Genomic DNA, 26,436 nt, shown 5'->3' on the forward strand with positions numbered 1-26,436 from the left:
TTATGGTATGAGTCCATCATAGTTCACCGATACGACAAACCGAAGTAAAAAACGAAAAATCATCATTAATTACGACGTTTTGTTTTTTATTTGTTGGATGCACCATTTTTACGACAGATCCAAGAAGTAACAGTATAAGGCTTTATACAAAAGTATTCAAAAATAATCAACTACCTAAACACGATAACGTAAACACATTACCACTTTACGATTACGGGTAACTAACGATCCGATCCTCATCACATACAACAATACCACCACATCTACTCAATCGTCATCTTAGAAAAACATACAATAGTTGCCATTTGATGTATAGGCTCAAAAATGGCAGAAAAACAACACAAAGAAAATTGGTAAATTTAGAAGCAGCAAAAATGGTGTATAATATTGCTTGCCATGAATAGCAAAAAGTAATGGTTAGGATGGTAAGCTTGAAAATGGAAGCTTGATATGAATTCAGATCTCTAGCGATCCAGCACCAGACATAATACAAATTACTTAACAATCGAGGGGGTTATAGGGAGAGGTTATCAAATAAAGTGCCATCCTGCGGCCCGATACGTACATGGGGAAGGAATTGAATTAGGCAAGATTTAGCGAATGTCAATATGAATGGTCCCCGACCCCCGAGTGACCCTCAATCCGTAGGAAAATCATTCATGATCGAAAAATTATCGTACAAAAAATTTCTTCACAGCTGTATATTTTCTATGGTCCGATTCGACAATTAGCAGCGGTACATAAATACTAAAAATACATTAATAATCCAACTAACACATGTACATCGGACTTTAACATGCGCATGTTATAAATAAATCAATAAATAATTATAATCATCATTAATCGCTACATGTAAAATCACATATTAAACATGACATAACGAACATCAATTAATTCGAAAGTGAAATGATACTAAAGCACTTGGAAAAACTTCACACGTAATATCTCAATAACGTTTTCCTGATTCTCAATAGGTTTCTTTCGATAAAGACAAATTGGTTTTGACCTGATCTGATATATTTGAGCTGCAGAAAAAGTACAGATTCAAATTACAACATTCAAAATACAGCGAACGCACATCGATGTAGACAACAATTAATGATCAAACAGTCAAACTCAGTCATCATCTGAAAAACCGTCACATTATTGAAGTCTAATATTTAGAATCTCAATTGTATTTCAGGGTCCGATCTAAGCGCTTGTCCAATTGCCCGGGACAAGTATATTCTCATCAGGGCAAGTACCGGTAGGTTATCATTATCACTTGTCCCCCGGGCTAGTGCAATTTTATGTCTCAAAGCTTTTTCCCATTCGATACGACGGATGATAGTGCCACCAATCATACTGCCAGTGTAGGGCAAGTAGTTTTTGGAGCAGCAAGCGAAATTTCAGATATGCTTCCCCCTGGGCAAGTACCGGTAGCTTTCATTCCTTAGATCGGACCCTGTATTTCAAATTCAATTTACTGAGTCATCATTTGGTAAAGTTAATGATCGCCCAAACTATGAAGACTTTAGCTGTGAGTTAAATATATGAATGATTTATGAATTAGAATGATGAAACGGTGATTGATTATAATCAAATGAAGACGGACCGTGACTGAGACTAAACGACGCGAAAATACGATCTTCGTTCTTTTTCGGCGAGAGTTTAATCGGTTGTTTCGGAGGAAGTTTAGGCGGCCGTAAACTAGCCGGTCGTTTAACCGGTGACGACGATAGACACGGTTTATTGATGAATGGAGATCGAGAGCCGGATGAATCTAGATTCGATGACATCGATGATCGTTTGGAACCCGGAGTTAGCGAACGTGTACGTGATTTAGCGGGTTTACGCGTAGCGGGAGAACCCGGCGTCGCTGAGACTCCTCGGTGCGGAGATGTACCCGGTTTTTTGCCGGTTAAATTCGGTTCACTTTTAGCGAGATTACGTTTTAAAGGACTCGCCGTACGTTTTGTAATGCTATCCGCTTTTGAACGTTTTTTCTGAACGGCCGATTTTGAACTAGAATCTGGACGTTTATCCGAGGGTATAGACGTTCTCCGTGGCGACGATTGTTTGTCCGATTTGATCGATGAAACCGATTCACTCCGCCGCGAAATACGCTCCGGTAATTCATCGGCGGTTACCTTCGAGTTATTATCAATGTCACTAAACACCGGATAGTCCGAGTCCAATTCCTGCGAGTTATGTTTTGTAGATTGGTCGTCTTCTAAAGAGATTTGATCTCCTGAAAAAGTGAAAGAAAAAGAAACTCAAAACAATTCATATTACAACTCGCAGAAGTCTTGATACATAAAAAGCTTTTCTCATCATTTATTGCATCACTAAAAACTCATGAATAATTACTCTACTTGTAAATAGTAAACACTCATCTGAAACCACGGAAAACAACAACATTTTCTAATCTAAAAACTGAACATTTCTCTAACAAACAAAGCATTGTCAGAACAAAAACGGTGAAATGTTTCAGCATCAGTAATTGTAGAAAAACATGCACAGAGACAGCCAGTGACCAAGCATAGATATACGATCCTTTATTAACCAACCCCTTCAGATGGGCGTAGATTGGCCTCGATTCTCTGCGACTGCCAGCCACTGTCGACCGGTAGAAACCGATCACTGCACGTCGCAAGAAGTCGCAAGTCAACATATGCCCACCTTCATACATAGTATTACGAATATAAAGATACAAGTACAAATACGTTTGAATTTAGAAGAAAAGAAATCTTCTGCATAGTTTTTTTCCCTTGAATATAATCGAAGCCATAGTTTAGCTAAAATACGGATTACTTTTACATGCATGTACACATAGATTTGAAACGTGAATATCGTACGAAACATGCATCACTTACACCTAACAGAGAATAGTATTTATACTGGAAAAACAATCAAATAAAAATAACCATAAAACAGCTGTAATTCATAACACTGATCTTACCTCAGCGGAGGCCAGCGAGCTATTCATTCAATAACATCGAGTATTTTAAACTTTTTTATACATGACATATTAAAATGAACCAGTCATTGTTTTTGTATCGGTTAACATGAAGACTGATAGTTTACTTTGTAGTTGTAAAGAATTACAAGTTTTCGCTATTAGTGCATAGTGGCTTCATCAGGAATGGAGCAACTATAAACTAGTAGCGTAAGTTCGTAATCCTAACGATATCAAGTAAACCTGACGTTTATCGTAATGCAGCTTACCTCGCGGACTACTTTGTGGTGAGAATTCAAGTTCATTCGGAAAAGTCATCGAGTCGATTGATTCATTACCGAGCGATCGTTCAAAACCTTCCTAAAAATGGAAATAAAAATTTCAAATCTAAATTACTGTTTGTGCTTGAAACACAATGAAACAAGACTTCTCAAACTCAGGATCCAATCTAAGGAATAAAAGCCACTTGTACGGGGGGCAAGCATATCTGAAATTTCGCTTGCCCCCCTCCAAAATTTACTTGCCCTACACAGGCAGTCCAATTGATGGCACTATCATCCGTTGTATCGAGTGGGAAAAAAGCTTTGTGACATAAAATTGCACTAGCCCGGGGGACAAGTGATAATGATAACCTACTTGCCCTGATGAGAATATACTTGTCCCGGGCAATCGGACAAGTGCTTAGATCTGACCCTGAAACTGTGCCCATGTATTCTCGATTATTTCAGCGAGTCCTCTCAAATCTAGTCCATAAATCGATGTTTTTAAATCAAAACCTAAATCTCATTCATTCATTAAAGTTTTGAACCAAATAAGTTATAGTTTTCTCCATTCTCTGTGTATCATGTAAAGCCAATGAGTAGATTCTATATGGGGTATTAGTATTTTCTATCAAACAGGTTTTTACTTTACTCACCATTAAATCAGTTTTGATATCGCTGAGATGTGACGACTGCGCCGCAACGACAGCGCTCTGAGCTAACGAATCGGCTAAATTATACAACATCGTCGTCACGGTTTCCTCCGTGAATACAACGACCGATTCGTTCGTATCGATCGCCGCGGACGACGACGAAACGTTCGTTAATTCGTGTTTTAAATCTTTACAAACTCGATCGATTTCGGTTTGAACGTGATTATCGAGCCTCGAGTGAATATCTACTGTATCTCCGACTGTGTCTAACGTACGATAAAATCCGGCCAGTTCAATCACCAACTGACGAATATTTGTAAGCACGAGATTCTCGCTGACCGTCTGCTCCAGTTGACTACCGATCGTTTGATCGCGTAGCGACTCGTTTGAGATTATAATACTCGCGATATCTCGTAGTTTTTTTCGTCTAAAAGCCGTCAGTATTTCATGCATTAGTTTTTCACGATTTTGAAGTTTAGTCAACGCCAGTGAAAGTTCCTGTTCTAAGATGTTTAAATACTCGTCGACCGATCTACTGTTTACGAGACCGTCGCGTATTTTTGTAATTCGATACGTTAGTTCCGCTTGCGCCATCGCTTTAGCCGCTAGCGTACTCGACTGCATATACAGCCAGTTTTCATCCTGTTCCTGAAATTGATTGCTCGATAGAATTCCGGAATCGAATGATGATTGAGAAAGTCTCGCGCCTCTCGCCTTCAGATCTTTATGGATCGTATGATTCAGTTCGGCGCAGCTGTTCGAATCAAACACTTGCGTTCCGTACAACTTCGGCATTTCGGGACTAACGACGGTCATATTGTTCAAATAGTCTTCGATAGATTTCATTCTGCTGTTGAAATTCTGAAATTCTAACATCTGTTGTTCGCGAAGATGAAGCAGTTTGTCTTGATATTCTTTCACGATCGCGTTGTTTTGTATCTCTTTATTGAGGCTGTCAGCTAATATTTGTGAATAAAGTGGAGAATCAGTGGCAGCAGTAGCAGCAGCAGCAGTATTAGTATTAAACTGATTCACACACTGCTGTGAGGTAGTCATATTACTGTCCCCTGTAGCGCTATCTTTCAACTCCTCGACTAATTGTTCTAAACGCTCTATTTTTTCATTCGCTCGATTCAAATCTAGTAAAAGTTTATCTTTCTCGTCGTCGTTCCATTTCAAGCACGCTTCAGACGACTCTGAAACGATGTCCTCATAACTCGCGTAACTTCGTGAGATTTCTTGTTGTAATATTTTTCTACTTTCTACTCGTTCGTTTTCGTACGAAATCTGCAACGACGACAGAACGTCTTCGTTACTTTCAACGTCGCGTTCACCGGTTGAATTACTCGCCGCGAAATCGACAGAATTTTGAGAATCGGAATCTAACTGCGCGTTCACAGGATTCTCAATCGATTGAAGTAGCTCTAATTGTTCGATCGATTTAGTTTGCGATTGTTTCACAGTTTGAATTGCGGCGTCAGTTTGTTTATGAACAGTGTTTAATATTTCTCGTGTATTTATCCCCGTTGAATGTTGAATCTCTAATTGACTAGATATTTGTTGTAAACCATGTTTACACGCGTGCAACAACTCGTCTAATTCGACGTTTTTCTCGATGATAAAACGCGTCGTCGATAATCGACAAATAATTGTTTCTAATTTATCACAGTTGTTCGTATCGATTATCCGCTTTAAATTGTTCATTTTCGATTCGTAATTTTTAATCCGTTCTTCGAAAGCGAATTGTTTCTCGTTCGACGTATCCTCTTCGTTCTCCCTCTCATCCTCTTCGAGTAAACTCAAAACTTCTCTCAGTTTATCGTTAGATTGAGCCACTTTCTCGTGAAGTCCTTGTATCCTAGTAACCATATGATGCTCGTTCCAGTCGTCGGGTAAAGATTCACCGTCGTTAGGAATCTCCACGCTACCGATACCTTCACTGACAGTCACAAACGACGCATCCGATCGAGGACTCAATAGTAAATCGTCCGACGGTTGTTGCTGATTTTGTTCGGTGACCTGTCGTTCTACACTTCCCAGCTGAACTTTCAGCTCATCAGTCGCGTTTTCTTGCAACATCAGTTCGTTTTCGACTTGTTCTATTTTTCGTTCGACCTCCTGTAGTTCAGATTCGACCTGTTCGCTTTCGGCGTTCAATGAACGTTGACTCAACTTCTTCAGTTTGGTAGCGTTGAGTTTAGCGAGTTGAGCGGTGCGCAGCTTCTTAACGAGGTCATCGATACGAGCTCCGTACGATTTCACTTCATCCTGGTATTTCTCTACGATCGCTCGCGTCTGATGAATAAGCGTCGAATTTCTCAACTCGAGTTCATCGGATTTATCTTGCGCGATCCTGATTTCGCGTGTTAGAGAATGAATTTGATCGACATGATCGGAATAATCAATCGTATGAACATTCTCTTTATCAACTTGCGTAATATTACTGACCACATCTTTCGATCCCTCATCACTCGTTTCTGCCGTTTGTTTTACTTCTTGCGCCACCTGCAGGGCCACTTTTGTAGCGTCTAATTCCACTAATAAATCGTTGTATTTAGATTTCAATTCATTGTGATCGTATTTTTCAACTTCTAGTTCATCTTTGATTTGTTCCAGTTCATCTTCTTTAGCGTCGAGATCATCGAGTAAAGCTTCCGAATCTTGCGATAAACCTAGAGCCGTTTTCACCTGCATTAACTCATCCGACAGTTCATCGAACTCACAACATTTCTCTTTCAATGATTCCGTCAATTGTTCCACTTCGCATTCGTTCTTTTTATTCTCGTGTTCCTCGTTTCGAAGTTGAGTCTCGGTCGCGATCAGTTTCAATTTCAAATCCTCGAATTCCGACGTCAGATCGTCGTAGCGATTCAACAGATCTTCGTGTTCCGCGCACTTTTTCTCGAGAAGTTCGTTGCCGTTTTCGATACGTTCGTCTTTATAATCGTTCGCTTTTTTCTGCGAGTCGAGAATTTGAAGCGAATCCTTCAACGTTACTTTCAAATCGTCGTGATCCGAAAGCAGACTTTCATATTTTTGTGTCACTTGCATCAAATCGATCGACAGATTTTCACATTCTTGTTTACGCGATTGTAACTCGGTTTGTAACTGTTCGCAGAGATCGTCCTGAGAATGAGATGTTGCGTTTTGTTCGCGAAGTTCGTCTTTAATTTGCTGATATTCCGTCGATAAATCGTTGTATTTATTCATCATATCCGCGTAATCTTTACGCAAAGTTTCGAAATCCGATCGTAAATTAGAAATCTCTTCGTCTTTATCTCTCGTCGATTGACTTTCTTCGAACGACTTCTCGCTCAATTCGTCGATTTGACTCTCGAAGTCTTTAATTCGATTCTTTAATCGTTCATTCTCTCGTGATTTCTCGCTGAATTTCGATTTTAAATCCTCCGATTCTAACTCGAGATCTTTAATCTGTTTTTTCTTTTTGCGGCTCTCGACGCGCTGTTCTTCCATTTTCTGCTGAAGCTGAATTAATTCATCTTCGCGCTCTTCGTATTTACGTTTCCAACGTTTCGCATCTTTAATCAGCGCGTCATTGCGTGTTCGATCGATCTCCCCCGACGACGGCGACGATTCTTCAAATCGCTTTTTTAACGACATGTTTTCACGAATAACCTCTTCAAGTTCTAACTCCAATTCTAATTTAGCCGAGCCGTTAATACTGTTTTGTTTATCCATTATCTTAACCTTATCTTCTAAGGAACCACATCTTTCGAGAAGATTCTTCGAGTCCTGAAAAATATGAAGCGTAATGTTGTCTTAAGTCCTTATTGAATACATCTCATTTAGTTAATTTGGTTATCGTTTGAAGCACATTTCAACCTCGGCGCTCAGTTTTTTTTAGTCCCTCTGTCACTAAAGGATACATAACTGAACTTAAAAATAAAATTCTGCTGCTTCCGTAGCACCTAAAACATTGAAATCTTATGAAAACCTGATGAAAAACATATTTTCCCAAGGCGGCACGGGGACAGAGGAATCAAAGCAGCAGAAATAATCATTTAGGTAAACAAGGAACAACCAAATAAAACATGATTATTGTCAAATATATCTAATAAAAATAAGTAGTGTAATAAGAGAAGTCAGACGGTGTTTCAATGACTCACTTCATTGCTCTTCTGTTGTCTGTTTTTCATCTGTGATTTAAGCATGCTGTTCTCCTCGTGTAAAGTTATCAATTCTTTCTGCGCCTGTTCGAGTTGGCCTTGCAGTGACTCAACCTGAAAAAATAAAACGCACCGTTGGCATCGGTTATCACAACAACAATCGATGAATTCTACCAAACACAGTTTATCTAAGCTACTTGTAGATTCTACGTTAGACACAATACTGATAGGTTTTTATCCGTGCAGCTGTTCTATAATCCGGTCGGTGCTCACTGTGTGCGATCACAACAAAATCAATTCATGCTTCAAAATATAATCCATAGGTAAAACTCGTGAATTCAGAACAATTTCCCACAGAATTACAGATTACACTACCACATAATTACAGATTACACTACCACAGAATTACAGATTACACTACCACAGAATTACAGATTACACTACCACAGAATTACAGATTACACTTCCACAGAATTACAGATTATACTTCCACAGAATAGTGCGTATATAACGTACACCAATATTACAATACATTCAAAGCAGTGTAAATTCAAAGCTGCAAGAGCCAGAGCCAAGATAAGACTAGTCTAAGTCTATTATAGGTCACATAGCCAATCTAACAATTCTGGACTAGTCTTGAGGGTCTGGTTGCATGCACAGTCATAGCTTTAGAGCAGTCTATGACAATCTTAGTTCTATAGCCAATCCAACACCTTCAGTTTAGTCTTCAGATTCAAAACAACTTTTATGCAACTAGACACAAATGTTTAGATACTGCTAACCAAAATGAGCTCGCTATGTTATACTTGGTGTATGTTTGTTACTGCCGAAACCTACCTCAACTTCAAGAAGCCCAAACATTGTGATTTCCCTTTGCTTTCCTGCCTCAGTTTGTAGATTTTTCCCCTAATGAAAGCAGGCAATAAGCATCAATAATACAAATTAGAAGCATTAGGCAATGATGAAGCAGTTTGTGTTACTGTAATTAATTCATATATATTATCAGCATCGGAATAGCTTAGCAATATTGATATATCTTTCTGCTTTTCTCAGTAAAAATTAGAGGTGAAAATTCTAAATAAAAGGAAAATTGAGATGGAATTGACAATATTTAACTGATAAGAACAGTTGTAAGAAGATAAAACTAAGAGGCATACTTTATTTTCTTCTTTCATATACATGTATAATGAACTTGTATTAAAATGTGAAGAAAAATTAAGCGACATTTGTGCACGAGAATTGTTGCATTGCGAACTATATCGAGTGGCGAGTTAACAAGATAAAAGTTACTAAAAGCAATGAGATTGAAAAATAAAACTACAAATAAAACAAACGAAGTGAAATGATTGTTACAGATTGAATTCTTACCTCTAAATTCTCTTCGACGTCAGTAATGATCCGCGTTGAGGGGGGCGGAGGAGACCGAACCCGTGGAATTTTAGATCTCAATTTATTCAGTTTTTTCTCGATCGGTGAAGGATTGTGAAGCCCGTTCTCGTCAGGGTTACTGCTACTCGTACTCAGATCGTCGTGTGATTGGCTGTGATGATTCAGCGGCGAGCTCGTTGAATCTGCTCGTTTAGTGAATCGGTGTTGTCTACTGTCTGAATCGGGACGTGAATTCGACGTAGCGACAACAGTTTCCTCGTTATTTTCATTACCGTTTTCCTCATCGACGCTTGATTTGTGAACCGCGTTAGAATTCTGTTGCTGTGAATTGGTAGTAGTTTTGTATTTGCTATTTTTCGGAGGATACATGCGTAGTAACGGTCTATCGGTATCCGTCGGTTTCCAGTCGACTGTTACCGTATTGCGTCTGCTCGTTTCGTCCGAGTCGTTCGGCGAGGTTTTCGGACCGACCGTCGGAAGCGAGCGTCTCGCCGACCTCGGTTTCTCCGAACTCCGCGGCGATGACGATCGATTCGAATTTTCGCAACATTTCATCAGCGCCTGCAACCAGTTCGTTCTGATACCGTACGTCATCGCTGACAGAACATAAACTCCATTCTTCGTCTGAAATATGAGAAAATTAATTTGAAATTGCACAAATAAAAACACAATTCTAATATTTAGACTTTGTGAACGTTGATTAAAGATAAATATAAATAATTAGACGAGAAAATACACAATATCCGTGTATGATGATAACGAGAGAAATCCCACAATAATGAAGCTAAGATTGAAAATTCTATATCATTCAGTACGCCTGATGATGGCTAGCAGGTGATAGCCGAAACGTCGCTCCTCAAATATAATCATTCTGATATAGAATTTTCAATCTTAGCTTCGTTATTGTGGGATTTCTCTCGTCATATATAGATAAGTTTTCTATAGCGCAGGTATCTGCAAGTTTTGTCCAAATAGAAATATCTTTAGATGAGTTTAAACTATACCAGTTTCATCAGCGCGGTGCATAATGGCAAAATGCTCTAGCCCCAAAGGGGTTCGCACAGTCTATGTTTCATAAAATCAGATCTTACCTTCACGCTAAATCCATAGTTTTTAGAAATCTCCAATTCTTTGACGTCCTGTAACGATGTTAGATCTATCCTACCCTCGATGTGGTTGGCATCTTCATCTCTAGAGTCGCGATAATATTTCAGAATACTTCCACCGAGTACGAACCAATGTTTCGTCCATTCCTTTAACGCAGAACAGAATGAAAACTGATCGATTATCAAGACTAAAAATTAAAATCACCTTCTACGCATGAGGACTGATATTTCTTTATATCAGGGCTGTGATTCAACATGTTTCTGTATTTAGCTGTTTACTACTAACCTGACTGTGTCTGTTCTGTTTGTACAACCAGCCTTTTTTCATGTAAGCGATATCCTGAATCAAACAAAAACAATAACATCGTACAAAAAATAAAATATGAGATAATTTTTTCGCTGCCTGTGAGAATCTTTATATGTTTCTACGAAGATGTTTAGTATTAATAACACTAACGTGATTTGTTGTATTTTTACAGTTAGTACTCACTTCATCGTTATCTGGAGAATGACGAGGTGAATGAGGCTCCTTCTACAAGAAAACATCGGTTTTATCAGATATCACTTTAAAATGTTTGCACGTTAAGAAGTTATTATACTTTCTTCACTTATCAGGGCGGCCACTCTTATTTAACTCGCTTTCCCCCTGACTATTCCCTGACACTATGTTGTTTTCTTTGATTTGATCTGCTAAGAATCCAATCAATTCACACAGTCAAATACGTACAACATGGACAAAAACTGTTTGATTTCAAATTCCCTGACTTTTCCCTGATTTTTAGATTTTTTATAAAATTCCTCAACTATTCCCTGTTTTCAGGTAAATGGCCACCCTGCTTGTAGAATGTAGTGAACAATGAATGTTACCTTTGATTTATTAGTAAATGCAGCGATTGACCCGGAGTCGACGGAGAAACTGCGAATACCTCTGTTTTTCTCAGTAGTTCGACTCTTGTCTGATGCGTCTGCGCTCCTCACACGACTGTGACGATCGCTATTTGAACGTTTCATTCCTGTCAAATTCTCTAAATTCGCGATCTTCGAAAATCCGAAACGCGTTTGCACGACGATGTCGTTGTCGCTACTGGCAACGACGGAATTCCCCGCCGAGGAACGCGTCATCGGTAACGAACTGAATCGACCTCGCGAGTCACGACGCGTCGTCGCGTCAACCGCGTCCAGTCCGTCGTCCCATGATTTACGGATATCCGACGGTACCGAGCTGACCGATTCCCCGCCATCCGTCCGTAAATCAGTAAAACTATTACTCTTACGTAAAGAATCCTGATATCCGCTGTCACTTTTATGTTTTAAACTGCGTACGTTACGATAAGAAGTCGGTGTTGATGATTTTGCGGTACTTTTCATCGGGGACTGAGATTCGGACTCGCGCGATGATCCCGATTGTTGCGTATATCCGACACCGGAATCACTGTTCAGTTTACGTCTCGTAGTGATATTACTTTTATCCTGCGTAGAATGATTATTAGTGATCGCAGTTTGTATATGGTTTGTGTGACAGCTGTCTAACCCTGTCTGATGACTGTCTAATCCTGTCTCGCTGATATTCCTAGTTTTAGGCGTAATAACCGATCGTGTAGATAAAGCACCCTAGAAATAAACGCACAATAAATACATAGGAAAATATGCTGTGATATTTCTCTAGCCCTACGTTAGCTCACAACAATGTCTGACATTTATTCTGATGATTTATGAATTAGTCTTAGTGTTTGGTTGACTATAAATATATCTCATTGAATGAAGATAATAAACTGTGAACGGACGAGAAGCTACCGGTAACTGTCACCTATTTAAAATGGTTTTTCCAAAAAAAAATGTCTTCAAGGAAACAGAGTGAAACCCGGGTCACTGGAATGAGTGTTGTTTCAGTCGCATTTGGAACACGTTTGTAGGTAAAATCGCTTGTAGGTAAAACCTGGATACTTACGGTAGATTCCGATCTCTGAACCGGTGTAGCCGGAAGAGTCCGTTTACGCTTTGTAGCGTTACTGCGAGGATACATGATCAGTACGTCGTACCACCTAAAAACATCAATTTAAAAAAAAATTTCAGATTCTACTCGTTGATGAAACACTCTGAATTATAAAAATCCCCGACTAAGAATGAAAAATAATGTCTGAAAAGTTTATTTGAGCAAGGATTGTATTCCTGAACATGACATAGTAGGATATAGTTAAATACACTACATTAGCAACACTACAATACACTAGCTCAAGGAAACATTTCAAACTTTCCATTTTTACTGTGCAATTTCTATATGATATTATATACATTTTGGACTATGTAACTGTAGGGGACTGTAGGTCTGGGTCCTTATGTCACTGTAGCATAGATTACGGTATATAATACCAGCATGTCTCAGATTGTCTAGAGTCAGGTTGGATAATTAGACGTATTCTATTAATGACACGCTGAGTTTCGCGTATGCAATCATTAATTCATATTACGGGTCACAATCTATTTACTCATTAATACAAGATAAGTCGTATTTGATATGAAAGTGAATTTGACAACAGAATGGATCGAGTTCTAATCTTATAACTCTTAGTAAATATATTAAATTAGTGCTAGTGAACTGATACACACTGGTATTCTTATACAGACTATCGGTACGTCAGAGTGACTGATTAGTGAAAGTGGGTTTCGATTCTTAGAAGCTTACTGGTAATTTGTAATTACCTCAGGGATTTACGCATTAAACTGATGAGTAGAATGTGAAATAAATCATTGAACCGCGGAGATAAATGTACTATACTTAATACAACTACTGTCAACGACTCATGGTTCGAAAACCGATATCCATTAACCGGAAAATCTGTATGAAACTACGCTCTGGGGTTCATTGTTCCACTCGACCCCGGGACAGTTAATACACAGTCATCAAGTCCAAAAGTGGTCTAAATTCTTTTAAACTAGTCTCAAGTTGTTAAATTGACTATAGTTCTAAGTTGTAAGGTCTAAGACTGGACTTAAATCTAAGCTATAGCTGTGGAGCCTATCCCTGCAGTTTTAATCTATTATTCCAGTGGTTTATTTTTACCTGTTTATTTCCTCTTTACAACTTGCTTTGATGTAATCAGTTTTTTGAGGTAAAACGATCGCTATTGAGAATTGATGTCCACTGATCTCTTCGGCGTCAAATACATCATCACAAACATTCATATCCAGTACACCTTGAGGTACAGTACCGACCTACACGAGAAAACAATATATATCATACCTCGCGGCACGGTCACCGTGTCGGGGGCTCAGTCTCTTTACTTCCTAGTTTTATAAACTCCACTTAATTCAAAACTGATTTACTCATATATTTACCTAATTAGCTGACCTATTTAGTCTTTACATCCCAAAAGTTTATAAAACCAAAATTCATAGGAATTTCCATCTTCCTTTTTTTAGTAAGTACATTCCAATTTTAGCTAAATATTTGATCATAGTTGATGATTTAACAATTTATTCTGAGCAGTTTTGAAGATTTGACTAAACTTCATCATCATAGAAACAAATGATGAAGTTTACTAAAATCTTCGAAACTGTCAGAATAAACAGTTAAATCATCAATTGTGGTTTCTGCTCATTAACTCTTGAAATATTGAGATTAATATCAGTCTTTACGAGTCAAAAAACATCATCTATTTCATTCAAGTTATTTGTAACGCAGACCCGCTACGTGATATTTATACATTTAGTGATATTTGTTGATGGTAAGCTCAGAATTTATCACATCGAAAGGGTTTTAACTACCATATGAGACCTTTCAGAATCACATTTATTTAAATCCGTTCGACAAAATTGTGACTATGAATTTTTTTCGAGGCACCTCGTCTGGGTAAAATCTACAATATGTCACAGAACGATGGAAACAGGTGCAACATCTACTTTTACCAACACCAATCAATACATAATAGTATATATATATAGATAATATATATATACATGAGTGTATGTCACAGATAAAGGTTTTCAATAACAGAATGAGCTACAGTTTATATCTCGATATATATGATTTAATGCTATTACCAGTGAGAGGGGAGAGGGAGTGAGAGGGAGAGAGAGGGGAGTGAGACTGTTGGGATAGGGAATAATAATCACTGTAGCAAATTCAGTCCACTTAGAAACATAAGCAGCGATTACACGAGTGTTTTTGGGAATCATATCATACCTATAAACCTATAGACTTTGTAAACACTTTTACAATTTAAATCTACATAAACATATCTTGCACTCATTGACATGCGCCGTGGTGTACACAGTACGGCTGGGTGGGCAGGTGGACGACGGGCTGGGTGGGCAGGTGGACGACAGGCTGGGTGGGCAGGTGGACGACGGGCCGCGTGGGTTTCAAACTGTTAATTACACAATGATTCAAGCGTTACTTAAAATATAGTTTTACAACAACTAAACAGTTCTGAGAAAACTTGTAAATTCTAGCATTAAGCATCGAAGGTTCAGCTGAATCATTGTCTATCCCATTCATTCCTGATGAAGAAGGAGGCAGTTTTTATCCCGGCCTCCCTCACGGCTATACAGATATCTGAAGAATCCTCGACTATCTCAAAATGTTTATAAATAACCTTCAAACAGATAAAGCTGTCTTTATTACGAGTGAGAGTGTGTACATGTATTCTGATCTTTACAATGAACGCGCAGGGTTTTTTTTAAATCATATAATGATAGATTCACGACAAAGCGCGATGAATCAGAGACAGAAATCATTGAACAATGAAACGATAAGAACATCAGCAGCAGCAGACGCTATCACCTCACAATACAATCACACAATCACGTCACTGCAGTTTCTTCATGTGCGAAAGAGATTTTCTTTTACTTTAACCCTCTAAATACCAGCGATATCCAAAACCTTATCATTGACGCTGGTGGGGTGGGGAGGAGGGGGGTCAAATACTTACATTTTCATCGACGGAATAACTTAATTCACCATCATCGTACAACACAAAGAAACGTCTCTGCCATCTCTGAAAATAACAAGGCATTATTTATCTCTGAAATTAAGGAATTACATTTATTCAACCGTCCTTACATAACAGGAAAAACACCAAACATATACGCAAAGAAATTCTGACTTGTTTTCTGATGTGACTCTTAAAAAATGACGTTCTAGGTCTAAATGTTCTTCTTCAGGGTAAACTAAGTTTAGAGGAATTCAATCTTGAAGTAATTTCAACAAAATCTTATATTTATATTTATATAAAAGTTGAAAAATTTATATAATTCAATTCATCTAATCTATTCAAAGTCCGGTGTAAATAACATAAGCTGATTAATAATAAATTTCTCGTAAAGATCTGTGTGAACTTTATTCGAAATAATCTAATTCATAAAACAAGTCAACGCTATATTGTAATTACACGCGTTACTCAGTGAAGCGAGTTTAAATTCGTCAATCAGGACAACAGCGTTTTAAATCTCTACCTCAGACAACGCTCAGAATAAATCATCCTATAAAGTCTAACTCACCTTAATTAAAAGATTAAATCATATTATGAGATATTCAAAATATAGACAGACCTCAGTCACTGAACTAAAGCCTTAATTTCATAATACTTCTCCAGCACTTCATATACATAAAATATGAGAAGGATTTTACAGCGAGTTTCTGTGAAAATATATTTGTACAACGCGTTCAAGCAAGCATGGAATTTTCAATAGAAACGATAATAGACTGTGAATAAACGTAATATCTGTGAAATTGTTCAAGTCTCATAACAATAATGTGTTAAGTTCATGTAGACTTGCTGATATATAATAAATAATAGATCAATAGCTATTTACAGTTAGACAGATACTAGACATGAACAGAGTGACAGTGACATAAAAAAAACCAATAAAAATTTCATTTCTAAAACTTTTTAAGCAGAATTATCCTATGAAGATACAAATATCTATAAATAGATGAAATGAATTCATAATTTTGGATGAGGGCAGTAGACAGGCTATAGGGATGAACCCAAATTATGTCCCGGCAACAAAATCTGATATTTCAATGTCAGGACTTGCTACCAGATACCTATATAATAATTAGCAATGGTTAAGTACATTCGACCTATTTAAAAAGGGTCTTGTTTGAGAGAATCATTGTCAGTAGCTGTGGCCCGGAAAATTACATTACTGGCAAATTGACAGAAAAACTAAACAATGTCGACAGATAAAACAACAATTTAGGCCTAACATCTGAATAACATGACAGCCAGAACAAGATTACAATCATCCCTGATTTCACTAAATCTTTCTGTCATAATTGTATAAATCATTGAAAATACTAAATTGCAATCATTCATTTATATCGTTGTAGTCTAGACCCGAGTGGTTTTCAGCGACAAATAAAAACTAGACAACGTGCTGGGAGTGTTGAGTAGATTGAAAAATTCAATTCGAGCTTTTGAAATAAGTTTATAACGTGTTTGCGGTTTTCATACAGGATTGCTGTTGAATTTATACGAACAACGCAAAAAAATCTGAATGGAATTTTATAGGAAAGGAACGAACGAGGCGCTGACTAAGATAAAGAGTTTCATTCATATATTAAAACTGTAGTAAAATAGCGAAATTCCGTTTTTAAAACGTGACACACATTAGTCTACAGTACTGTAAGGGTCATGTCATGTCACTGCTAGTATTTCTATGAAACTCCATGAGGTGACACAAAGCCTAGAATACAATAACCACGTACCACCACATTCTCAAACAGTCACAACTTACACTATTACCGACATAGAATGATAATTAATTTTTTCTGAGAATATAATCAGGGAAACTCAGAAAACACAGAAAATTACAACCACTAATGGTAATCTAGACAGCCACAATATATAATGGCTGATCTGGTAAACCAATAATTTAGTTTTTTTTCTCAGAATAGAAACTTCCAAAAAATGAAACTATTAGAGCAATTTGAAGTGTTTGTCTTTCCCGGAACGAATCTGTAATAGCTACGCGTCGAAGTTGTGAGAAAGCCTTAATTTCTTATCACATAAACCTGTTCAATCTTCACACCAAAAACACGCCAAATAGAAACACGCAATTCATTCACAATTTATTCGTGCAAATCAAAATCATCGCAGCTGACGACAATATAAATCAAAAGTCGAACATTGAAAACGATGTCAAAGAAATAATAAAATCACCAGATCATTAATTTGAGGAGGGCAAATATAATTTTAAACGGGTCATCGCTTAATTCAAAACTCGATGGGAAAATAAAAAAGAATATATATAGGTCATAAACATAAAAGGACAATCGTAATGTGAAGTTTTACGGGGTAGGTTAATTATTTTACTGGAAAATAGCCCGTAATTCCAGTTTTCATATAGTTGATATATTCAGGTATTTTATATGTCGACGCGTGATTCTGTCGACACATACTTGAAATTTGACATTTCTTCACATAATTACAAGACTTTTAACAAATACAAGTTACATGAGAACAAATACTGAATAGACAGCACCACGTCAGAGAGGGAGGGAGGGGGAAAGGGGGAGGGGAGGGGGAAAGGGGGAGGGGATGGGGAAAGGGGAGGGGGAGGGAGAGGGGATGGGGAAAGGGGAGGGGGAGGGAGAGGGGAGGGGGATGGGGAGATGGAGAGGGAGAGGGAGAGGGGGAGGGGGAGGGGGAGGGGGAGGGGGAGGGGGAGGGGGAGGGGGAGGGGAGGGGGAGGGGAGGGGAGGGGGAGGGGAGGGGGAGGGGGAGGGGAGGGGGAGGGGGAGGGGGAGAGAGAGAGAGTTTAAAAATTCCACTCATATTCGAGTCCCTCAGCTTTAAATGATTGTATTCTAATCACAGAAGGAACTAATTTGTGTTCGGTTCGTGTCGGAATTCTTGAATTCATTAATATGATAAAATGAGTGTTCCGTATATAAGCTTCATCTAAACAGTGAATATATTTGAATGAGTAATTTTGCACCAGGGACCTAGAATTAAATTTGTCGTTATCGTAGCTTTAGTAACGTTCCCAGGGACCGGGGATTAAACTTAACCCTACTCGGCCTATGAAACAGGTTCAGCGTTCAAATCCCTTGATACTTATCGATAAGATATCAAACGTAGACAGAAATCTATACGTCATCTAGACAAGGCTATACTCAATTTACTTAATCAATTCCTAATCTTGTTTTAAGTACATTTCGTAATAATTTATACAGAAAATAAAGTCAGCCTCAATAGAATATAATACGAAGATTGCTGAACTCAGTTACAAGTCATATTGAATAACTATTTACCTACGATATTGGTTTTGTGTATTCAGATAATACGTTAAGTGACTGATTTTTAAATTCTTCTTGCTGAAGAGATAAAGTTTTGTTATTCTAACAACTAACTGTAAAACTCACCCGTGCACTGATATCTGGAGCTATGAACAAATATCCACATTTTGTCACTTTTCGTGCAGCCTGCAAAATTAAGCCAAATCATAATTTCAGCAATCTAATTGATTAAATTAATCACAGCATCATAGTTTTAGTCAAAAATTCATTTTAAGTCTTTACGAATCTAAGCTACAGTTAATGCTGGGTTAAAGAACACGTAAGCTTTTCAAACCTTCAACTTTCCACATCTACAACTTTCTTATAGCAGTTTGTAAAGATTAGTTTTGCTTTGATTTAAATTTAAGAATTATGGACATTCTTAATGAAGTTGAATATTTGATTGAAATAGTTACCTTGGCACATTCCAGTGCAGCGGCGCTATGTTCATGTTTTGATCGGAAACAAACCCCGCACTTATTCTTGTTGAAAATATTGGCGTCGAATTTCTTACAATTTGCGACGAAAGCCATGTTTCGATATTAATAGCGGCTTTCAGGAAAACGGACTCCGATAATGCAGTTAAAACGCGCAGTGGAAACCGGTATTCATGACGAGGAATATCAGAATTGTCAAATCATCCTTCGTGAAGACGAAAACCCGGAAATGAAATAAAATTCAACTTTTAAACGTTGATTTCTCGTGTTTCGATGTCTAATTATCGCGTACACTTTCATTTCTAGACGAAATATTAGTGAAACTGAACGTCGCAGTTCATTCTGTGTAGATATATCCTCTTAGTCAGTCGAAAAGTAACTTTAAACGCGGAACGCCGCACGAAAACAACGAAACACGGCCGTCGGTTTTGTTTACATTAAGTAGGTCAATTTAGCTCGTATAGATGGCGGCACCTGACGGTCATAGATAGATAAATAGTTTTTTTCGCGGGGCTTCGTCAATCGCCATTCGCTAATCGCTAATCGGTTTTCGTCATTCGCTAATCGTCACTTATGCTTCGCACATGCGCATATACACCGATACACCGGTAGATTGGTTACCGGTCTCTCTTCCAGGCAACCAGTCTATCCGGCGCCAAGCGGCAATTCGCAAAAGAAAAAAACTAAAGCAATATTTCAGAAAAGAGCGATTTTACCAATGAAATGAATTGTCCCTGAGGAAAGACTGGTCAATTCTGCGCCCGAGGTGTATTTGAGTGCAAAGTAACCACGAAAATTATTTTCGTCGCCCACGCCACCGGTCTTTCTCAGTCCCGTACCCTGCAATACACAGCTGACCCTTTAAGTACAAGTTGTCCTCAGCTGCTAACGGATCGGCAAGGTCCAAGAGAATTAGGCAAGGTTCATATATTCATACTTACACTGCAGTGAGTGCCTGATATTGCCGGGGTGGCTGCATGATTCAGTACGCCATCAAAACACCGCCACCGTCTGCATCATTTCCGGCAGGAACTGATTACAAATCTTATTGCAGCTTACAAGCATAACAAGGCATCATTACTCAGTAGGCCTACCACCATAGTATCTTCGAAATCACAGTGTAATTTCCACATCTTGAAACTAATCCTCTCTCCGAACCCAAAGCAATTACAAAAACTAACGACATGTAAAATAATGATGAAACGTTTATCTAAAAACAGGATTACACACCGTCCTTTATCACATCATATCTTATCACAGAAAACATATACATTTGTTTGTACAAGACAAGTACTCCGATTTTCGTAAATTCATGTTTGTCTGTGCAGTTCTACTATTTTCGAGCAAATTATGAATTACATGAAGATGCGTGCATGACTAAATCATTGAGAACACAAACGGAATGAATATGAACAAAGCATTTTAAAAATAGAAGTATAAAAGCTACTGACTAAAAGTGACGGAATATAAATTCAAAGAATTTCATACGCGCAGAAATTGATATTCTGACACGTTCGCTCAAGAAGCAATTGTTACATAGAAGAAAAATATATGTATGAAGGCTATAAATGAATTTCGTTGTATCGAAATCAATCGAAACAATATTTTCAGTTTCGGACGGCGATGTATTTAATCTCCCTCCGCCACTTGTGGAAGTCGAGCGAGTAGATTTTTCGAGTAAAGACCGAACTGAGAATCGTCACTCGGTTCTTCATCGTGACGAGTCAACGAAGTTCGTCTCGAATGGCTGCTACCTTCGAACAATGTCAGTTGACTGACGCTCGCGATGCTATCTCTTTCTCGTGAAGGGAAATTATGTATAACAGTTCCAGTATTTTCATGTATTTCGTCCTCTGGTTTCACTTTTTTCGCCGATTTCTTTTTACATTTCACGACCAAAATAACGATAGCGACAATAAGCAAAACACCTCCACATCCGGCGCAAACAGCTATTATAACAGTCTGTGTAGAATCTACATCTACAAATGATGGTAAATAGATTTTATTCATTTTATTGATTCAAATGAGAATTCCGTTTCAAAATATCAAGATAATTGAGTGGAACCGTAGTTTGAAATGGAAAGGTAAATGAGTGGAAAAGAGAGAAGATACACGTAGAATTAGGGAGGGAGATGTTAGACAGATAACACATACCTTGGCCATTTTCGCAATGAGGCCCTTGGAATCCAGACAAACAACTGCAACAGAACGTATGATATTAAATAATTCAGTAACTTGATTAGATTTTATTAAAAATCCTTCGATGTTTGCTATGAATATTTACCGGCATGTGTATCCGCCTGCATTATCTAATATACATTCACCTCCATTCAAGCACTTCCAATTAGCACACGGGTCTTAAAAATAAAGTACAACACGTTATTTGAATTGCGAAGAGAAAGTAAAATTCGGGTATTCGCATTATTTTAAGGATTATGACAATGGGAGTTATTTTGTTCGTTACCGTTTTTACATTCTGTAGTGTTCGGATTCGGACTCGTAAAACCGGTCTCACAGGTACATTGATAACTACCGGGTGTATTCTTACATACGCTACGTGGTAATTTACACCAGTTCAGGCATTCGTCAATATCTGAAATAAATATGATAATAATTTGACGTTGAAATAAATGCTTGACTCTTGCCAGGAGACGAAGTTAGACGGAATTTAACCAATCTATGTTGCCGGATCATATGAATCAAAATCTTCATTAATTTTTATCGTAATGACAAAAGATACCTTGACATTGTGGAATTGTAGTGTTGTCAACTGTTTTATTGGTAACTGTGTCATACCCGGGGAGACAGACGCATTCATAAGCCCCGTTAGTGTTTTTACACATTGTATCTGCTGAACAGTGGAACGTACTCGGCGAGCCACATTCATTGAAATCTGTTTAAAATGAATCATTTTTGGGTTTTACATTATCCAGATATCGATAACAAAAGAATGATAAAACAATAATATTCGGCTAAAACTAGCCAACTATAATTTGTAAGCAATTGAAAGAAATTACTCGAGATGAACATACCAGTGACAGGAACATTGCAAGCGACTACTCCTATATTAGGCAAATAGCAGGACGTCGATAATTTCTGAGTGGCGCCAAGTAGTGTGTAAGATGTACCGATCAGGGTAGGTAGGTTGCCGGTCGTAATTCCCGAGGTATCGAAAAACAGCGTCAACATCACTTTGATACTTCCTTGTCTGAATTGTTATATGAAATTGAACAGAAATAACGTCTTAAATCAGCTGATTCGTAATGAATAACACTTCCAAAAGATTGCGAGCAATTATGAATATGATACAGTGAATCGGAACATTGAGATCCTAGAAGAACGCACTCATTCAGTGCTAGAAGAGGACACATTTAACATCTACTAAATAAGGACTACTTTCGAGGACGATGAATAAAAAACGTACGTGATTGAAGTAATGGACGCTGTCTGGTATGTTTCAGGGTATCTCTCCTTATAAATACTATCAATCTGAAAACCAATTGTATTGAGATGAAATGAAATGTGATATTTCGATACGAGGGACGTTGATTACTCATAAGACTTTGGAAAAAAGAGCCGAATGTATATCTTACTCCACTGACGATTTTCTCCTCTAGCTGAACTCTCTCAATCGAGTTCACATCGCTCAATCTGTTATCCCAAGTAGCAATGAGTAAAATACTTGCTTCGAAACGAAGATTTGCTGAAAGTTGCGGTAGATTCAAATTAGAATTTTTCGGTTTGGCATTCAGCAGTGATTTGGAATTAAAATTCGTTCATATCCTAATCGATGAACTTACATTTTATTTCAGTGCACGCGATTCCTTGTACCTGATAACCTGCTGGACATTTACAAGTGAAATTACCAGGTTTGTTTATACATGTAGCTTTGGCTGGACAAATCGTACCCGTTTGGCATTCGTCAACATCTAGAAATTTGAAAATGTGAAAATAAAATTAGATGACGATATAAATGAAGATGATCCTTTAACGTCCCGGCACATACCTTCGCATGATTTTCCATCACCTTGATATCCGGGTTTACATTGACAGGCATACGAGCCATCAGTATCAGTACAGACACTGAGATCGCCAGCAGCGCAAGGGTAAGGTGTCAACGAGCATTCGTCGATATCTGTAATAAATACATACATTCATCAAGAGTTGCTGAATGATCAGAATTCATTCATTTTCTTCACTTTTATCTACAAATACTCACTGGAGCAGGACCGTTTGTCAGCTTCCATTTTGAATCCTGTTCTGCAGCTGCATGTATATCCACCATCAGAGTTGTGGCAAATTTGTGAACATTTGTGGGTAGTGTCATTACATTCATTAATGTCTGAAACGTACGTGATAAGGCAAATAACTGAACAAGCAGCATATTAGGGTCATAGATATGTAATCATGTAAAATTCAAAAGAAGACATAGATTGGGTGGTGTCAACTTTATTGATACTCACCGACGCATACAGAGCCATTCATAAGCATGTAACCGCTACGACAGGTGCACGTATCCGCACCTCCTTGTTTGTAACAGTCCTGATTGCATTTAGAAGTATTCGTGCACTTCGATCCATCTTTGACTAGGAATTTCAATAACGATGATAATATAAACGCATCGCCGAACAAAATAGTTGTACCATATACAATGACCAGAAAATTAGTGAACTCTTAAACTCTTAACGTATATTCGAATGAAAGAATTTGAAGTCAGAGGTTATTGGATACTTAACGGTTCATTTTGTGGAAATAATGTAGATATGTTGGAAAAAGAAGGCGATAAGACTTAACTAACCTATGCAGGTCCGGTTATCAGCGCCAAGATCAAAACCTTGGTAACAGCTACAGTTAAATCCACCGACAACGTTATTACACAGTTGACTGCAATTGTTCAGACGCGTGATTTCACATTCATCGATGTCTGTAACGATCAAAGAGTGTCAATCAGATTTACATTACGGATATCATTAAGAAGACACTTCTATTTTCCTTCATTATAATCATGATTAATGTTCTGACCAGATATGTTTGTAAGAATTTATGGAAAAATAGAATAAGACCACTATGCATGTTAAACAATGAGAACAGCTTATTATTTACCCTCGCAATGAGTTCCGTTTCCGTAGTAGCCACTTTTACATTCACATTTATATGATCCAGGAATATTAACGCATGTAGCATCGCGATGACAATCATTCAGTCGATCTAATCCACATTCGTTAACATCTATGAAAACAGAAACAAAATAAATCATCGCTACTTATTCTGTAGAATTAACAAGATTAATAAAATCTGTTATCTGAATTTCAGTTTGAAATGGTCAAACAGAGAAAATATAGTTAAAGCATTTTACCATCAAAACGAAACACGTACCGATGCATTTTCCAGCTAGATTCCTACTTCTTCCAGGCAAACAGTCACACGCGTATGCCCCAATAGTATTTCGGCATTTCTCTATATCAGTACAGTTATGGGTTCCAGTTTCGCATTCGTCGAAATCTGTGGCCGAAATATAGAAAATATGCACATAATTAGCAGTTGCTTTTATCTGTGATCTCTTAATTCAAAGATGTACAAACTTATTTGACACCAAAATCAAATGCTAAACAGCGAATTCTCAAGCGGCTGACCTTGTTGCCTAGTCGTCGTTCCTATATGTGATAAATAAATGCCGAAGTTTTCAAGTGAAGAGGAACTGACTTACCCACACACAAACTCTTATTGAGAGCTGATACGATTTTCCCCGGTGACGTGCACTCGCAGCGATAACCGAATTCAACATTGTGACAATTTTCTTCACAAATATTTGGCGTCTCAACACATTCATCAATATCTATAGAAAAAATATGTTTTTTTGCGATCTCTTTTTTACGGAATCCCTTTCTGACGTGGTTTTATACAAACGTACGTACCATAACACTTTATCCCATCGCCACGATGACTATCAGGGCACTGGCCACACTTAGCTGTCCCGTTAACTACTGTACAGGAAACGCCTTTGAAACACCGTTTCGGTTCTACCATGCAGGGATCTATTTCACAATGTTCTCCACCCCATCCTCCAGCACAGTCACATGTAGCTACATAGAATCGATCTGAAAATATCAATTGGTGTATTCATTTCAATGGATATATGCTTTTTATCTTTAGATATATACAGTAGACTTCGCTTAAGTCGGATGTTTTGGGATTGTAAAAATGTTTCGACTTGAGTGATATCCGAGTTGAATGTTATGTATTTCATATATAGTGTCACAAAAAATGTTTGAAAATACATCTGAGTTGAACAGTAATCGCCGAGTTGATCAGATAAGACTTGGGCGGAGTCTAGTGAAAAAAACATTGTTTTCGTATTGTAATGCATATAGCAGACCTGGTCGAGTTTCACGGTTAGAATTGCCATAATCGCACGTTCCATTGTTGCGGCAGTCACAGTATTTGATTTCCGGTTGATAGGTCGAGGAAGCGCCCAGGTTATCAATGGCCACCACGTCTATCGTTATCGGTACGTCGTTAGTTTTCAATATCGTCAGCTCGTTGTTCTTCAAAGTCACCTCCGATGTGACATTTCCGTCGAGTATTAACGATATCGACTGATTTTCATTCGGATCAGTCACCTCTAATTGAATAGTTACTGTTACATTCGGCTTTAATTCGATCACCTTAAGCGTCGTATTTTTGAAGGTCGGAGGGAAATTTCCTGTTCCAACAAAAGAAAATACATGAATATGATTGTAATCGGTGTATTACGTATTTATACAACGTCTTCAAATTACCCAGTTCCTCCATTTGTTTCTGGAAATTATTTTCGGATGATGAGGCGGAACTACCAGCTTTTGGCGAAGCCATTTGTGCCGAGTCGTACATACATGCCATGTAGTTAGAACTACCCGTACAAGTCTATATAGAATACAGTAAAAAGTAACAGATACTCATCGTCTACTTAAACCTTTGAATGATGTTGATAATGTGAAGTGAGTTCGGTAATATTTTCAATCAAATGGTTGCTTACAGCGTTAGATGAACGAAGTAATTCGCTGTTGTTGTGAAATAATTCTAGAAGTTTATCTTCATATTCATCCAGGAAAAGCGGTTTGAAGTTGGCATCATAATATTCGTCAAATGCCTTTGGCAAATCAGTAAATAATGAATCAGAAATTTGTTTTATACGCCCTGAAATGTATAAAATATGCAGTTTTTCAAGTTCTTTTATTCTTGTAGTCCTGAATACAAAGGCTA

At 37.9% G+C, this 26,436-nt stretch overlaps 2 protein-coding genes across 4 annotated transcripts in view; both read right to left on the reverse strand.

Moving 5' to 3' along the window:
- Nucleotides 1-78: 78 nt before the first annotated feature.
- LOC141903192 (uncharacterized) lies at nucleotides 79-19,607 on the reverse strand. Of its 3 annotated transcripts, XM_074791235.1 has the most exons (16): nucleotides 19,174-19,607; nucleotides 18,845-18,904; nucleotides 15,405-15,470; nucleotides 13,535-13,686; nucleotides 12,422-12,515; nucleotides 11,341-12,084; nucleotides 10,964-11,005; nucleotides 10,760-10,813; nucleotides 10,459-10,620; nucleotides 9,347-9,991; nucleotides 8,816-8,884; nucleotides 7,979-8,092; nucleotides 3,855-7,604; nucleotides 3,208-3,298; nucleotides 2,856-2,879; nucleotides 2,089-2,230 (listed from the first exon to the last, which is right to left on the reverse strand). In XM_074791235.1, the coding sequence occupies exons 1-15, from the start codon at nucleotides 19,288-19,290 to the stop codon at nucleotides 2,875-2,877; spliced, it is 6,165 nt and encodes a 2,054-aa protein (XP_074647336.1). In that variant the 5' UTR covers nucleotides 19,291-19,607; the 3' UTR covers nucleotides 2,089-2,230; nucleotides 2,856-2,874. The 3 variants fall into 3 exon arrangements, with proteins under 3 accessions (XP_074647334.1, XP_074647335.1, XP_074647336.1); XM_074791233.1 differs by lacking the exon at nucleotides 2,856-2,879 and having other exon boundaries at nucleotides 79-2,230; XM_074791234.1 differs by lacking the exons at nucleotides 2,856-2,879; nucleotides 8,816-8,884 and having other exon boundaries at nucleotides 79-2,230.
- A 781-nt stretch (nucleotides 19,608-20,388) lies between these two features.
- LOC141904116 (uncharacterized) overlaps nucleotides 20,389-26,436 on the reverse strand; it is a 31,512-nt gene continuing 25,464 nt past the window's right edge. The window contains exons 70-89 of the mRNA XM_074792627.1: nucleotides 26,210-26,370; nucleotides 25,974-26,097; nucleotides 25,571-25,897; nucleotides 25,110-25,292; nucleotides 24,902-25,030; nucleotides 24,571-24,696; nucleotides 24,298-24,423; nucleotides 23,993-24,118; nucleotides 23,658-23,780; nucleotides 23,414-23,536; nucleotides 23,201-23,329; nucleotides 22,995-23,123; nucleotides 22,788-22,897; nucleotides 22,619-22,683; nucleotides 22,227-22,402; nucleotides 21,935-22,087; nucleotides 21,659-21,787; nucleotides 21,479-21,551; nucleotides 21,349-21,392; nucleotides 20,389-21,173 (exon numbers count right to left, since the gene is read on the reverse strand). Of these exons, the coding sequence (XP_074648728.1) occupies nucleotides 20,824-21,173; nucleotides 21,349-21,392; nucleotides 21,479-21,551; nucleotides 21,659-21,787; nucleotides 21,935-22,087; nucleotides 22,227-22,402; nucleotides 22,619-22,683; nucleotides 22,788-22,897; nucleotides 22,995-23,123; nucleotides 23,201-23,329; nucleotides 23,414-23,536; nucleotides 23,658-23,780; nucleotides 23,993-24,118; nucleotides 24,298-24,423; nucleotides 24,571-24,696; nucleotides 24,902-25,030; nucleotides 25,110-25,292; nucleotides 25,571-25,897; nucleotides 25,974-26,097; nucleotides 26,210-26,370 (2,906 nt within the window). The 3' untranslated portion in view covers nucleotides 20,389-20,823. The remainder of the gene's footprint in view (nucleotides 21,174-21,348; nucleotides 21,393-21,478; nucleotides 21,552-21,658; nucleotides 21,788-21,934; nucleotides 22,088-22,226; nucleotides 22,403-22,618; nucleotides 22,684-22,787; nucleotides 22,898-22,994; nucleotides 23,124-23,200; nucleotides 23,330-23,413; nucleotides 23,537-23,657; nucleotides 23,781-23,992; nucleotides 24,119-24,297; nucleotides 24,424-24,570; nucleotides 24,697-24,901; nucleotides 25,031-25,109; nucleotides 25,293-25,570; nucleotides 25,898-25,973; nucleotides 26,098-26,209; nucleotides 26,371-26,436) is intronic.

Source organism: Tubulanus polymorphus, chromosome 4, assembly GCF_964204645.1.
Source record: "Tubulanus polymorphus chromosome 4, tnTubPoly1.2, whole genome shotgun sequence".
In the NCBI taxonomy this organism is placed as follows: Eukaryota; Metazoa; Nemertea; class Palaeonemertea; order Tubulaniformes; family Tubulanidae; genus Tubulanus; species Tubulanus polymorphus.